The 14,074-nt window shown below is 40.0% G+C and overlaps 1 protein-coding gene across 4 annotated transcripts in view; it reads right to left on the bottom strand.

The window, feature by feature from the left end:
• CUNH1orf112 (chromosome unknown C1orf112 homolog) overlaps positions 1–14,074 on the bottom strand; it is a 17,576-nt gene extending 3,502 nt beyond the window's left edge. Inside the window, exons 1-18 of one of the 4 annotated variants that reach the window (XM_041420043.1) lie at positions 13,950–14,074; positions 13,360–13,399; positions 12,570–12,658; positions 10,783–10,887; positions 10,119–10,256; positions 8,584–8,746; positions 8,178–8,262; positions 7,504–7,642; positions 6,975–7,055; positions 6,576–6,640; positions 5,029–5,177; positions 4,349–4,457; positions 3,648–3,834; positions 3,230–3,312; positions 2,795–2,846; positions 2,370–2,459; positions 1,505–1,690; positions 719–841 (exon numbers count right to left, since the gene is read on the bottom strand). In XM_041420043.1, coding sequence (XP_041275977.1) covers positions 719–841; positions 1,505–1,690; positions 2,370–2,459; positions 2,795–2,846; positions 3,230–3,312; positions 3,648–3,834; positions 4,349–4,457; positions 5,029–5,177; positions 6,576–6,640; positions 6,975–7,055; positions 7,504–7,642; positions 8,178–8,262; positions 8,584–8,746; positions 10,119–10,256; positions 10,783–10,887; positions 12,570–12,658; positions 13,360–13,399; positions 13,950–14,048 — 1,983 coding nt within the window. In that variant the 5' untranslated portion in view covers positions 14,049–14,074. Of the gene's footprint in view, positions 1–718; positions 842–1,504; positions 1,691–2,369; positions 2,460–2,794; positions 2,847–3,229; positions 3,313–3,647; positions 3,835–4,348; positions 4,458–5,028; positions 5,178–6,575; positions 6,641–6,974; positions 7,056–7,503; positions 7,643–8,177; positions 8,263–8,583; positions 8,747–10,118; positions 10,257–10,782; positions 10,888–12,569; positions 12,659–13,359; positions 13,400–13,949 lie in introns of those variants that run through there. The other 3 variants (XM_041420044.1, XM_041420045.1, XM_041420046.1) reach the window with 3 other exon arrangements.

Below are 14,074 nucleotides of genomic sequence, written 5' to 3'. Positions count from 1 at the left end.
GAGACCATTTTCTTTGATGTTTTTGAAGAACATTTCTTAACCCTCCTCTCCTTCCACCACTCACTAAAATAAGCACCTCAAGGTTATCTGAACTATTTCTTTTCACTTTCAGTTGCCAAATGTCCTTACAGAATGGCTGAGGTTTGAAAAGATCTCTGAAGGGGCACATTGTTGGCTTTTCACTCCCACTCTCAAACTTTATTTTTTAATCTGGAGCATGAAAACCCTGACATAAAAATCCCTGTTTTCTTTCCTTTATGCAGCTGCAGCCATGAACAGGTACAGGGTCACAAGGACACTGCCTGACCACCTTGGGAGGAGGGTGATTGGCCCTGTGTGTCTCCATGTGCTGGGCTGTGCTCTAATCAAATCACCCTGAGTTTTGGTCACATTCTGATGAATATTTAAAATACACCAAATTTGTAATGGCTATGAAGTAAAATCAGGTATTTCAGGCTTCTTCCTTGAGCAAGTCTGAATGTGACACTGAGTAACAGATGGAGTAACAAGGAACCACACAGGAAACATTCAGGAAATTCAAACTCAAGCTTCCCAGAGCTCATGCCTGCCCTACAGATAAAACAGCTGAGAGCAGATGGGCAGCACTGGTACACTGTGCTTTACTGAAACAGTCCAATCCAAGTCAAACAAATGAGTAACAACCTGAGGAAACAGCACCAAGACATGCTTTCACTGCTGGAGCAGCAAACTCTCTTACCTGCTTAGCCTGGAGAAAAGACCAGAACTGACTGAGCACTCCCAAGACAGATGTCTTAAGTTCTGCCTCCAGAGTGGCATCAGCAGAACTGCAGGCAGCCAGCAGGACAGAAAGGGCAGTGTTCTAGGAGGAAAATATGTGTAAAACCAACCAAAACACATTACATGTAAACCAACCCAAAACCCTAGGCTCATTTAGATGAAACATCTAAACTGATACAAGGTGGCAAAAAGCCCAATGTGCTGCCTCAGCTGTACAGAACAGCTAATCCAGCAGGAGAGCAGCCAACAAAGATTCCAGAGCTGGGAAACCATCCATTACTCCTTTGAGTTTCACACACACTGCAGGTCATTTGCTGCACTGGCAGGAGAAGTCTGGCAGCAGACACTTCATGTGGAAGCCTCTGGTTTCTCACATTCCCTCATCAAAGAGACCAGTGAGCATCTTTCAGACATGATGCTGCATGAAACCAGCCAGAACTTTAAAACTGAAGAGGAATTGTATGTTAAGGTACAGCATAAATGAGAAATTCTGAAGAAAAATACATCTGCTCAGCTAGAGAGCAAACAACAACTAGACTAACTAGAGAATCACAGAACCTCCACTAGCACAGCAGAGGCCCTAAGGTGCTGCATACTGCAAGAAAACATTAAAATGAGAGTTCTTGCTTACGCATATGCCAGCCAGGCATGGCAAAAAGCTGTACAACAGACTGAATAACAGAACCCTTGCAGCTTGAAAAACTAGAGTTCATTCCTTTTTCCAGAGAGAAGCAGATCTCCTTACCACAGGTGGGAGCCCTCCCAAGGCACGGCTGCTGTTCAGCCACTGCCGGCACCGCGCGAGCCCTGCCGCGCACAGCCGAGACGCCGCTTGTGCCCTAAGGTCAGGGTTCAGGGCTCTGAGGGACACGTGCTGCCACACAGCCAAGTTCTCCACCTCCTCAGGAGGAAATTCGTCAGCAAATTCTACCTGGAAACAAAAGGTAATAGAATCTAAAGAGAGCAGAAAACAATTTGATAAGCCTGGAAGATGAGAAACCAGAATGCGCCGCCGGTTTGCTTCGGATTTATTACGTGAAACAATTTGTGTAAAGTATTTCAATAAAATCCATCTTTTTATATGAAAAATGTTTAGAAACTGCCACCTCCCTTGTCTCATACAGGACATCAGAATGATTAGGCAACTGATTCTTTCAGCTGCTTGAAGCAATGGCCCTAGTGAGCAGAAGAGAGGGCTTCAGCCCCTCCAGGGCACACAGAGAGGCACTGGCAGGACAGGACACTCCTCTTGACACCTGATGTCACGAGAACACTCACATCAGTCACAGATGCAATGACAGGACACAGGACACAATCTGGGAGATGTGCTGTTTTCATACTTTGTCAAAAAAAAGACTTCATTGCAACCCAGCAAGACTCTTAGAAAGGTCAATGTGCTTTTCTTGTTTTGAAGAGCACGCCTGCACAAAGTGGGACACACAGTAAGTAATAACTTAGTGACTTAATGACTTAGACTATGCAACAGCAAGTGCAGCAAGTGAGCACTCAACATCTTGTCACTTCTCCAGAACTGAAAAGGGATATTTGAACACAGGGCACGGATTCAAATCTCTTCTACTGACAACAGCAGATGCTGGTGCTGCACTTGCCTGATGCTCTGGAGCCATCAGGAACAGCATTCGCCTCAGCAGCACACCCAGGGCAGGGACCTGGCAGCAGTCACTGGGCCAAGCCTTCACCTGCATTAGGATAAAGGAATAATGCACCTCATCACACTGAGGGAAAAATCACCACTGAGCAAACCAATTCTGTACAGGATATTCTGAGAGCTGCTATCTGGGATCACAGCAGTAACACTGTAAATAAAATAAGCAGGGCATATTGGTTTATATTTTCACTGTACTGCTTCTGCTAATTACTAAGCCCAGGGCATATTGGTTTATATTTTCACTGTACTGCTTCTGCTAATTAATTACTAAGCTAGTTTGAAGAATTCAAATCTCCATTTGAATCTTTGTTAGTAGCACTCAGATTAAAATTGGTGCCAAGCTGCAAACATCACTGAGGTTCTTACCAAGTGAGCAATCACATTAACGTGGTGAGCACACAGCTCAGCTGTTCCATACCTGAAACATGAGAGACAGCAGCTTGTGAATCTGTACTTCCTATTCTTCTACAGACTAAATATCATAAATCTGGTCTGAGTAATTGCAATTTCCTTTAACATATTTAAACTTGATTTGCAGAGACACAATTTACTTGAGACAACCATTTCAAAAATCAGTTATTAAAGAGAGCAGTTATGTTCCTTTTGCTTGCAAGAACATAAAAATGGCTACACCATTTCTACTCCTAATTTTCAAAATATGTTCTGTATCTGAAAATAATCCAGTTCTGGGACAATTCTGTCTTACAAAAATCTCTCCCAAGCAAACTGCAAGTTATGTACAACAACAGAATGAAGTGGATCTGTGGAAAACCTGCTTGACTTGCTCTAGGAGCATCTTACCGGGCAAGGAAGCACCACGAGTCCATTGCTAGCAGAGATGTGATCATACTGGGACCCAGCACAGCTTCCAGCAGGGCACGCTCCTGAGGGAAACAGGAAAATCATCACAACCTGAATACCACAGAAAAGAAAGCACTGAACTTTTATAACAACCTGACCTTCTGAAAGAGAAGAAAAATTGCCAAGACCACTGAGGTCCTCAAGAGCTTTCTTTTGCCCTTTCCCAGAAGTGACATTTGCTGTGTAACTGAACTCCAGCCATGCAACTGTGCCACAGCTGATTCCTACAAAACTGTCTCTGAGATGGTTCTCTCTGAGCATCTTTTCAGAGCCACACCATTGGAAAGAACCCATTCCTTTTAAGAAGCACCTATGTGCCAAAAGAGCTGAAGAACTGCTAAGCAAAACCCAATCTTACCAGCTGAGGGAAGTGTGATGGGAGTGTGGAGGCAATGAAGGAGCACAGGTGGACACAGACATAGTGATAGAGGGTGATGGGAATTGCTGGCTGTCCCGTACTGACCACCTCTGGCACACAGACAGGGAGGGAAAGCTCCCCACAGCATTGCTGGAAACTGAGGAAGAGAGCTGAAAACAAAGACAGGCTGCAAGAGGGAAAGGAAAAAAAAATCAAACAAAAAAAAGAACAGTTTGGTTACAGATATGTATGTCCCAAATCCTGCAAGCAAGATTGGTATTACAAAATCTTTGTCTTCAGGCACAAAAGATAGCAATAAGTTCAGTGCTTTTACGCCAGATTTACGTTGCTGACTGCCTTCCTCTTTTACCAGTTTGGGTGATTATTAGAGGGTTCAGGCATAAAAGTGTGAGACTTTAACTTAGTGAAGTATCAACAAATTACATTCAGAGCCTTATTCCTGCCCTACAAGCACTCTAAAAACCACGCCTTCCCTGAAAAAACAAAGACATCTCTGTCTCTGTATCCTTCACTCCTGAGGCAATGAGCATCAGATCCTGTTAGTCTTGGCATAAGGATGGAAATCCACAGTGACAATTTTCCAAGTTCAGTTGCAAAGGAAGCTCCAGCAGCTGAGCCCCTTTTGACTGAGCCTGTTTGACTGCTGTGGTGAAGAGCTACAACAAAAACCTTTTTAGTACCTTTTTCCTGTGTTCCAGAGAGTTTGCACTTCTTCTGGCTGAGAGGACAGCTTGTCCATTATGGTAAGCAGGAGGAGACACTGGGGCAGCTGCTGCTCAGGAGGGAGACCTGTAGAAGTTTGGGTTTCAAATGTGAAGTAAGTTGCCTGGATATACATACAGTGTGTGTAAACTGGCTTTTAAGCAAGTGTAGAGGCAAACTGATGAGCTATCTCAGAATTGTGAGATGCTGGTCAGGGCAGAAATCAAGGAGAAGAGCTTGTTGAAACAAAAAGCTGATATTTTCCCAGGCATGCTACTTTTCACAGAAAATATTTACTTTATTAAAAAAAAAAAAAAAGCTGTCTTCCCCTACCAATAGAACAGCAGAAAAAAAATCCATCTTACTTTGAAAGTTTGTGGCAAATGTGGATTGAAATTATGCAAAAGAGCAGAATTGACAGGATTTCTGTTAATCTGATTAACAGTGCAGTTGCTGTGAGTACTTTGGAAAAGTTGAATCCAGCAACAACATAAACTATCTGTTATAAAATCCATCCAAGTTAGCAGGCAATCAGCTCTGTCACAGCACTTACAGAAGAACCAGAGACAAGCAAGTGAGTACAGAATATTATGGTCCAGAAAGTCAAAATGTCAATGCTGATCCCTCAGACAACACTGGGATTGTACTTTCAACCCACCTAAATTTTCACTTAACACTTGTTCCATGAAAGGACTAAAAGGAAGGAGCTGGGTGATGAGAGGGTCCAGAGCCACAAGAAAAACCTGGGATATTTCATCCTGATGAACTTCCAAGATCTCTGGAGCATAAAGACTGGGAGGAAATTTGCTGAGGGAGAAGGGAAAAAAAAAAAAAGAAGTTAAATATTCTCAGTAGCATTATCAGCAATACTACTTTTCTCCAAAAGAACTATAAAAAGGCAAATTCATTATTTCCTTGTTCCTGTGAAATAAAAGACAGAAAAGGCTTCCCATTTTAGAATATCTGTTATAGCCCAAGAGTTACAACTCTGCATCTAGCCTTTAAAGTAAGCATCACAATCCAATATTTTACTAACCATTTAAAGAAAACCTTACACACAGAAAATGTGTGTAAAATACATAACATCTCTCAGAAAAAACATATCAGATCACAAAGAGTCAAGTGAAAGGGAAAAGCCAAGAAAATGCCTTTATACACGATTTTACAGCCATAAATATCACAGCACTAACTTAACACATGACCCTAAAAAGGTATCACAGTTTCTCTGAAGAGGAGAAAAAACACCTTGGGCAATAAAAGAAAAAAGAAACAATATGAGAATAAAGCAAGAGATCATGAAATTAAAACCTTCTACTCTTGCAGATTATAAAGTGAACTGTAAAAATGCTAGTTTCCTTCTCAAAAATCCCACTCAGTTTCCCTGAGTGAATAAAAATTTATAACCTTCCACTTGAGAAAAACCTACAAGGGGAGTAAACTTAGAAGAAGAAACTCATAAAGAAATATCCACCCAATCTTGCAGTGGAACATTGCAGTGAACTCAAGTGCACAGCTCACCACAGAGCCTGGTGTGAATTCCAACAAAGGAAAGGGCAGAAAGGGCAGAAATCAGCCCTCTGATTTCATAGAATAAACAATTATTAATATAAAGTCTGGGTTCTCTTATGCTTCCCCACCACTGCAGAAACTTTTTGAAAGGAAAGTGATAAACCACTTGCAGACATTGATAAGTGCAGCATTATAAGAGCAGCTGCTTCCAGGAAAACCAGAGTCCTGCTGTGAAATTCCACAAAATTATTAACACAACAGTAAAGTTATGAAAAATTTCAGAACACTCTTTCTGATCCCCTCTTTCTCCAGGACAAATTTTTACAAAGTTTGTCTTAAAGCAGAAATAATCTGTCAAAAAGCACTGCTGACACCTGCCTTTAGTTGTAGAATTTTTTTTCTGTATATCCTACACATAATTTTGTTAATGAATCTTGCATAAGTAGTTGCAACAAAGTAAATGGTTTGTCATTATGGGACATGCAGAGTATTGATCAAGAATGGGGTTTAAGGTAACTATAAAACACTAAACCACTTAATTGATTAAAAATATTTTAGCTTTCTGTACATGAAAAAAGATGGTAACTCTGGAATGAAAAGTGCATTTTTACATCTCAAAATATTTGTAATTTAAGAATGCAATATTGAAATGTTATTAAGATACTATCAATAATCAATTATTTGTACTTCACATACCTGTATATCTGAAGAAAGAGCTGATGTAACTGAGAACAGGAATCAGAGAGGCAGGCACGAAATTCCTGCAAAAGCCAGCAATTTTGAGTGGTACTTTTAAAATAAAATCCATGATTAATTACATGAATTACTGCACATCTCCTACCAACTCCTCAGTGCCACTGCATGAAACAAGCTGTTCCAGTTTATTTTTCTGGGAAAATCCCTGCAGTTACCCTGCACAGGCTTGTGAGTATTTACAGGTGGGAGAACTAAAGCAGGTTATGCATGGATTTTAATTATACTGCCCATACGGGATAGCTGTAAATCATTAAGATATAACACAATACAAAATTATTCCATTTGCAGATCAGAGGCTTAAATTTAATACTAAGATAGAATTGAAATATTAAAACCTACCTTGGTGTAGTGTACAAGGGAGTTTGCAAAGAACCTGCACAGTTTCACTGTCTTCTGGAACAGCCTGAAGTCAGTGCCCTCCTGTCCAAAAGAAGCAGTTCAAAAATTAATAGAGAGTAATTGCTATAGAGTAAAATAGGAATTTAGATTGCTAACAGTGTTCAAAACCTATTTCACATTTTATTCTCCACAGACTCTAAAGCTAGGGGGGGAAAACTTTAAAAATATTCAGTATGTATGCTTCAGCACTTTCAGAGCAATATTAAGGATTTGCCTGACCTTGGGACATTGTCAGTTTAGGAAATACAAAAAAATTCTCACATAGCACGGTGAAAACTTAGTGTCTCACTAAAACATCCTCAATCTACACAAAGCTGTGGGCCTTATTTTCACGTGGCTTCAAAGGTATTCTGTCATGAAATAAAGAACACCCCAAAAAAGCCAAACCAAATTACTCCAAGCAATAATACAGCACAAAGAATTTCTCCTCCTCAGGTTCACTGGCAGCTTTGGGAGCTTTTTTACTCACCTGTATTTCTGACACCTTCATTTGCTCAGCCAGCTGCAAACAGGAGTCAAAAGAAAGAAGAATGTCCTTGCACAGGCCATTGAGGATGTCACTGTGCTTCAGGTGGCACTGCAGCAGGGAGTGATGCTTCAGGCTTTGCCTGAAAGACAGGAATATAACCAGGTATTCAACTGTCAGAAGTGATTGTGCAAGGAGTTCTTACAAATCCAAATAACTAATTCCTCTATTTAGCCTTTTATGCAGCAGTGATTGGTGCAATATCCATGAACACTGAAAGCAGAAGCACAGAGAGAACAACCCTCTCCATGGCCATGGCTGACAGCCAGGGCAGAGGCAGGATGGAAGTTTGAGACAGCCAACTCAAGCCAAAAACATCTCCAGAACTGCAGGTCAGACCTCTGAATGCTCCTCACTCAGACAACCGTGCTGCAAATTTTCTTCTGCATTGCAGTACAGAAAGTCAAGTTTTCTATTACTTTTCATACCAATTCCTACCTGCTTTCACTGGCAGTGCTTTAATAATACCTCCTGGCTAAATTTCTAAATTTCCTTACTAAATAGCTACATTGAATTCTCTCATTTTAATTTGATTAGAAACTCTGAGCACAAAACAAATGAGACATTCATTATTAAAAACTGCAATACAATAAAACCCAAAGAGTTTAGCTACATACTTGATTATGAACTTCCACGTATTGGCATGAAGAGCATGGTCCATGTTGGAAATGACAGAGCAGATTTCCAGCACACTGTGGATTACTAAGGAAATAACAGCAGCAGCAACAGAGTTAAATCAGATTTATGAGCTCACAGCAATCCCAAGAGAATACTGAGAGAATACCAACACACTGACATGAATTAGGAAAATGGCTCAGTTTTTAGGTGCTGCCCCTGTCCTATAAATCTACATAACATTCCTACAGCTTCAGGAGAAAAATGGAAATATTTCAGGTTCAAAATGCTGCTTTCTGAAAAGCTGGTCAGGACTGAGCACACTCAGAAACCTGTTTTAAAATTTCAAACATACTCTCCAAAGAAAAAAAAGACTGAGCAAGATTAAAGTATCAAATCCATGTATACCTGACACCATATATGTGATGTCATCTTCAGTGGAAGCAGAGCCTATGGAAATCAGATCAACCAGTTCCATCAGCTGTTTCTGAAGGGAGTAAGTTTCCTTGAACATGGATTGTAGGAGGTCAGAAATTAAGTGCAGGTGCCCATAGTACACTGATTCACTGTCCTGAAATGGGGAGGAAGAGGTTTTTAAAACAGCTCAGGACTCACAGCCCGATTTTCACATGTAGAAAACACCAAGGGCTTTGCCATACATTTCTCTGGAAAAAAAAGAACAAGGCACAGATGTACCTACTTTAACTCAATAGACAGCCCCTGAGCACTCCATGTAAAATATGTTCACCTGCAGCTCGTGGGAAACTAACAAGGTCTGACAGGCTCTTGTGAGTTTAGGGGGCTCTGGATGAGGCCTCCATGTATGAACCTCAGATCATATTTCTGAACCAAACAGGACAAGGACAGCAGCAAAGGAAGCAGCATGCCAAGACTTCCCAATACTTTCAAATTCGAATTACTACATAAAGATATGGCACCTGAGTTTGAGTCCTGACATGGAAAACTGATGTAAATGTTCCCATAAGAAAGAAATATTAAAAGTGAAGATGAAAGGCAACAAAAAATTAGTGTGTCCTTATGATAATCTTGTTTTATTTTCAATGATTAGAGGAAATTACTGTTGCACCTGAAAATCCAGATCAGTCCATATCTGAAACTGATACACACTGCTCACTGTAACCAACATAAAGCTGCTAATCTCAACTTTCAACCCACTCTGGAACTTGCCACTTGTAGCTCTGTAAATACTGTAGCCATCAGGACTGCACAGATCCCTCAGAGCACTCTGCTCCTGAGCAGAATGTTCAGTTAACACTCATGCAAAGGATGGAAATAGCCCAGTCTGAGCCTCTCACCAGCAGGTCAGATTTGCTGGGCAGACAGCTGAAAAATCATCTTTGTACTTGTGCACTAAGTGCATTCTGAAAAGGACTTAACAACTAAAATTAAAAGAATAATACTTTAATGTGGTATTCACATTCTCTGAACAGAGAGAGACATAATTCTCTTTCCCAGGATTTTTCCTGGGGAAGGCAGCGAGAACCTCAGAGAAGAAGAGAAAACAATTCTTTCTCTATTCACTACTCCTGTTGTTTGGCACACGTGGAACGTGTTATGGAGATTGTGTACCCAAAGTGATTTGTTAATTGGGCATCGATGAAGGTTGTTTGGATTCCTTGGCCAGTTGGATCAAAGCTGTGCCCTGGCTGCCTGCAGACAGCCACAGGTTTTTCTTTAGTATCTCTTTTAATATAGTATTCTTTAATATGTAATTTAGTGTAGCATTAATATAATATAGTATAGCTTAATAAAACAATTGGTCAACCTCCTGAATCATGGAGTCAAAGCACATTACTCCCCACACTGGGCTCGCCTTACAACTACACTTCAACAACAGTATGATTTCAACATAAGATCTTCTTGCGAAGTGTTTCCCAAAAGCCAAGGAGCAGCAGATCCGTGTGCTCCCAGCAGAGCCCTACCTTGCAGTGTGTGAAGGTGCTCTTCACCACGCAGAGCACGGAGGGCGGGAGGGAGCGGATGCTGTGCAGGGACAGCTCCTGGGCCGAGCACACGCGGCGCACGCAGCCCGTCAGCGCCTGCAGCAGCTGCACCGCCGCCTGAGGGAAACTGAACATCAATCACCCCTGCAACACCTCCACGAGCATCTTTTCTCAGCTCAACCACACCTGGATTTTCACAGCGTTCAAAGTTCACTGCTATTTGCATAACAAGGAGTTTGTTAAAGATGAATGAAGCTCCAGAGCTTTTCTCCAACACCATATCCTCTATGAAAACTCCTGATTTCTTTCGCTATTGTTCTCAATTTACAAAAATGTTAAAATTCAGAATGAATATATAAACAGGGGTCGGGTTCACTCTTTAAATACGGGGAGTCACATTCCACCTGCAGGAGGGACTTGGAGCAGGATTTGAGATGATTTTTTAAAATTATTATTAGCACCACACGCTAGATGTAATCAAATAATTTACAAAACATTAACTGAACTTCAACTACAAAGGAAGATTCAATCCCATTTTAACCACCAGTAGCTGGCAAAAACATTCTAAAAACCTTTTAGTAGTTTAGGTAAAAGCAAAGAGTGATGTAAACATTACTTTGACAGCTTATGTGATGGGACTTGCCTGTAGCAGATTCCTCACAGTACTGCATGCCTCTGTACTCTGGCTGGTCAGTGCTTTGGCCTTGCTGGATAATTCACACATCAAGTTGTCAAAGAACTGTAGAGTCTGGCAGAACACAACAAAACCAGAACATTTTAGTTACAAGTGTACACGTAATAATAAGATTAAACAAAACTAACAAATAATAATACCATTCTATACCTACTTGCTGCCTTGGCAGGGAGGTACAGAGAGAACTTACAGCAGAAAACACTTTCCAGCATTTCAGACATAAAGCATGATATAACAAGAAGCAAAAAACTATTTTTATTTATATATATATATATAAAATAGACAGAAGATACTGTAGCTGTTATTTTTTCTAAGATGTGTTGCTAAAACAAGCTGCACACCTAATTTGCTTGAAATATATAATTCATTATTAATATTTCATATATATTATAATATATATGAAATAATATGATATATTATTTCATATTATTTATTAAATGTAATATATTATATTATTCTACCAAATATTTTTTACTTAGTTAAAGCCATATAATTTAAAAAATACTTTCATTTGTCCCATAAAAAAATACTTGTTTGTTGAGAATGATGATTAACATTTTGAACACATTGAAAAAAAAGTCTGTGACATACAGACAACGTTTATTCCTAAAAAACTATTTTTATTTATATATATATATATAAAATAGACAGAAGATACTGTAGCTGTTATTTTTTCTAAGATGTGTTGCTAAAACAAGCTGCACACCTAATTTGCTTGAAATATATAATTCATTATTAATATTTCATATATATTATAATATATATGAAATAATATGATATATTATTTCATATTATTTATTAAATGTAATATATTATATTATTCTACCAAATATTTTTTACTTAGTTAAAGCCATATAATTTAAAAAATACTTTCATTTGTCCCATAAAAAAAATACTTGTTTGTTGGGAATCATGATTAACATTTTGAATACATTGAAAAAAAAGTCTGTGCTATACAGACAACATTTATTCCTACTTTAATTGAGGTTTTTGGATGAGTGTTACTTTTGAGACTGCAAAGACAGTGAGGCACATGCAGGACAAACAGTGGTCCTTTTTCAGGATATGCCTATTATGAGACAATTTGCTTGTAATCTCCAAAAATTTGCTACTTGAGATAAAATATGAGAAAGGAAAATCAAGTGGCCATTTTTACTGGCTTCTTAAAATGGACACGCTGAGTCTTGAAACTTAAATCAGTTTCTGAGTCAGAAACTTAAGTTATTGATTGGCACCTCTTTATTTCACTTAAAATGCAAGCACCAATTTTAATATACCTATGGCACAAAATTCCCCATCATTTAATCAAAAAAGAAAACATGTATGAGGTCAGTATGGTCTAAAAGATTATTCACTACATTAATTTACAAATTTCACAACACTCATTTGTGATATGGGAGTGTTGAGCTCTTCAGCTTACTGAGAAGCTTTCTCACTTAAAAATTCTCCACCTTGGTAATTTTATAAAAAGCCCAATCTTCTCAGAAAGAAATAAAACCCAAGTCTGTTGCTGAATATAGAAAGCAGAACATTGTATATTTGATTCTGTCCCTACTGTAAAGAACGAGAACAATCACAGAAACAATTCAACACAACACTGAAAACTCTAAACTAGTAAATTTCAACTTTTGTATCCCATAGATATTGTGCAACCATAAAAGAAGAATCTCTGCAATCTAAGCAGGTTCTAACACTGGACTGACAGACAATTCCACAGTTAACAGAAGCTGTCCTACCTTAGGTAATACTTTTGAGAAAAAAATTTGTTCCACATCTTCAAGGCTGATATGTGGCAAAAACATTTCAGTCAGGATCCTCAAAATACCTGCAAAGAAAAACATTTACAATGTGTAATTCTCAGAAATATACAGCAACCTGCCAGAGGAAATAAAGAACCGCAGAAAACAAAAACAAATCAGGCACTTGATTTATAGATAGGCAACAGAGCATTTGCCTTATCTGAAATGCATGAAAACACACATATATTATCCAAAAAATCAAGTAACTCTAATAGCTCCAACATGCACAAACGCATCAAAAATAGCAGCACACCTGACTAAACCTAGTTGAAGGCTGGGCACAACTGCCAGCCTGCAGATCCAGTATTTGCCCCATTCCAAATTGCAAATAGCAGCACATTTTACAATGCAACATAATGTCCAATGTAACAGTTTTAGCAACACTCATAAAGAGGTACATATTAGCCTAATTTTCTTTAAACTATTAGCTTTGTCACTCGGAAGATAACAACCCAGAAGACAGTAAAACACCAGATGAAAACCACCCTTTTTTTGTGCATTTAAAGATCAGCAGTAGCAGAAAGGAAAAAGCAGCCTTAGATGCAGAGTTAGTAAAGGGGCATTTAAAAACATGCAGTTAGTGGAGTGTGCAAGGAAGGTCCAGCAGGATTGCTGAAGACTCTGAAAAGTTGTAGCAGAAGTATTTTAAGCACTGCAGTGATTTTAATTTTAATGCAATTGCAATACGGTGCTCCACAGGAAGAGGCACGTCTTAGCCATTACTTACGAATATGCTCAGTCCAGTCCTCAGACTCTTCATACATTGAGTAAAAACGTTAAAGAAAATCAAACTTGTTCTGCTATAAAGGCTATCTTTAAAGCACCTGCAGAAGCCACAGTGACTTCTAGCACTGTGTCATGTTTGCAAGAAATTGGTGGGGATGCTCCACAACCAAAGCAGGCTGATAGCCCGGAGTACCCACAGGATCAATAAAGTATTTCCACAATGGATTAGAGAGTAAGTCATGAGGGGTTGGTTTTTTGGGTTTTATTTTTTTTTTCGGTGGTGTGTGGTTTGGGTTCTTTTTAGGGGGTTGGATTTTGGGGGAGTAGGTGAGAGATGTGTCGGGGATTCTCTAGTGCTAAATGAACCACAGGCGATGTTCTAGATTCTATGAATCTTTTATTCCAGAGAAAAGCTGTACCCGTCTCCAGGCGAAACTCCCGGCACCCGGCCCCTCCCAAAGGTCGCACCGCTCTCCCTCGCACACATTCGGTGGAGCCGCGGAACTCCGAAGGATGCACACACACACCCCCCTCCAACACCACTCCTGTGCCTTTCCCACAGCCACCCCAGAGCCCTGCTGGGAAGGATATCAGGAGCCGGGGCAGCACGGCGGGCAGCTCCCGGCGGCAGAGCTCCCAGTCCCAGCCGTCCAGCTCCCGCAGCAGCAGCTCGGGGTCCGCCTGGGACATGGCGGCGGCCGCGCTCCCCTCAGCGC

Source organism: Onychostruthus taczanowskii, unplaced genomic scaffold (genome assembly GCF_017590055.1).
Source record: "Onychostruthus taczanowskii isolate IOZ18803 unplaced genomic scaffold, ASM1759005v1 scaffold63, whole genome shotgun sequence".
Taxonomy (NCBI): Eukaryota; Metazoa; Chordata; class Aves; order Passeriformes; family Passeridae; genus Onychostruthus; species Onychostruthus taczanowskii.
This window is presented reverse-complemented; position numbering and strand designations above follow the sequence as displayed.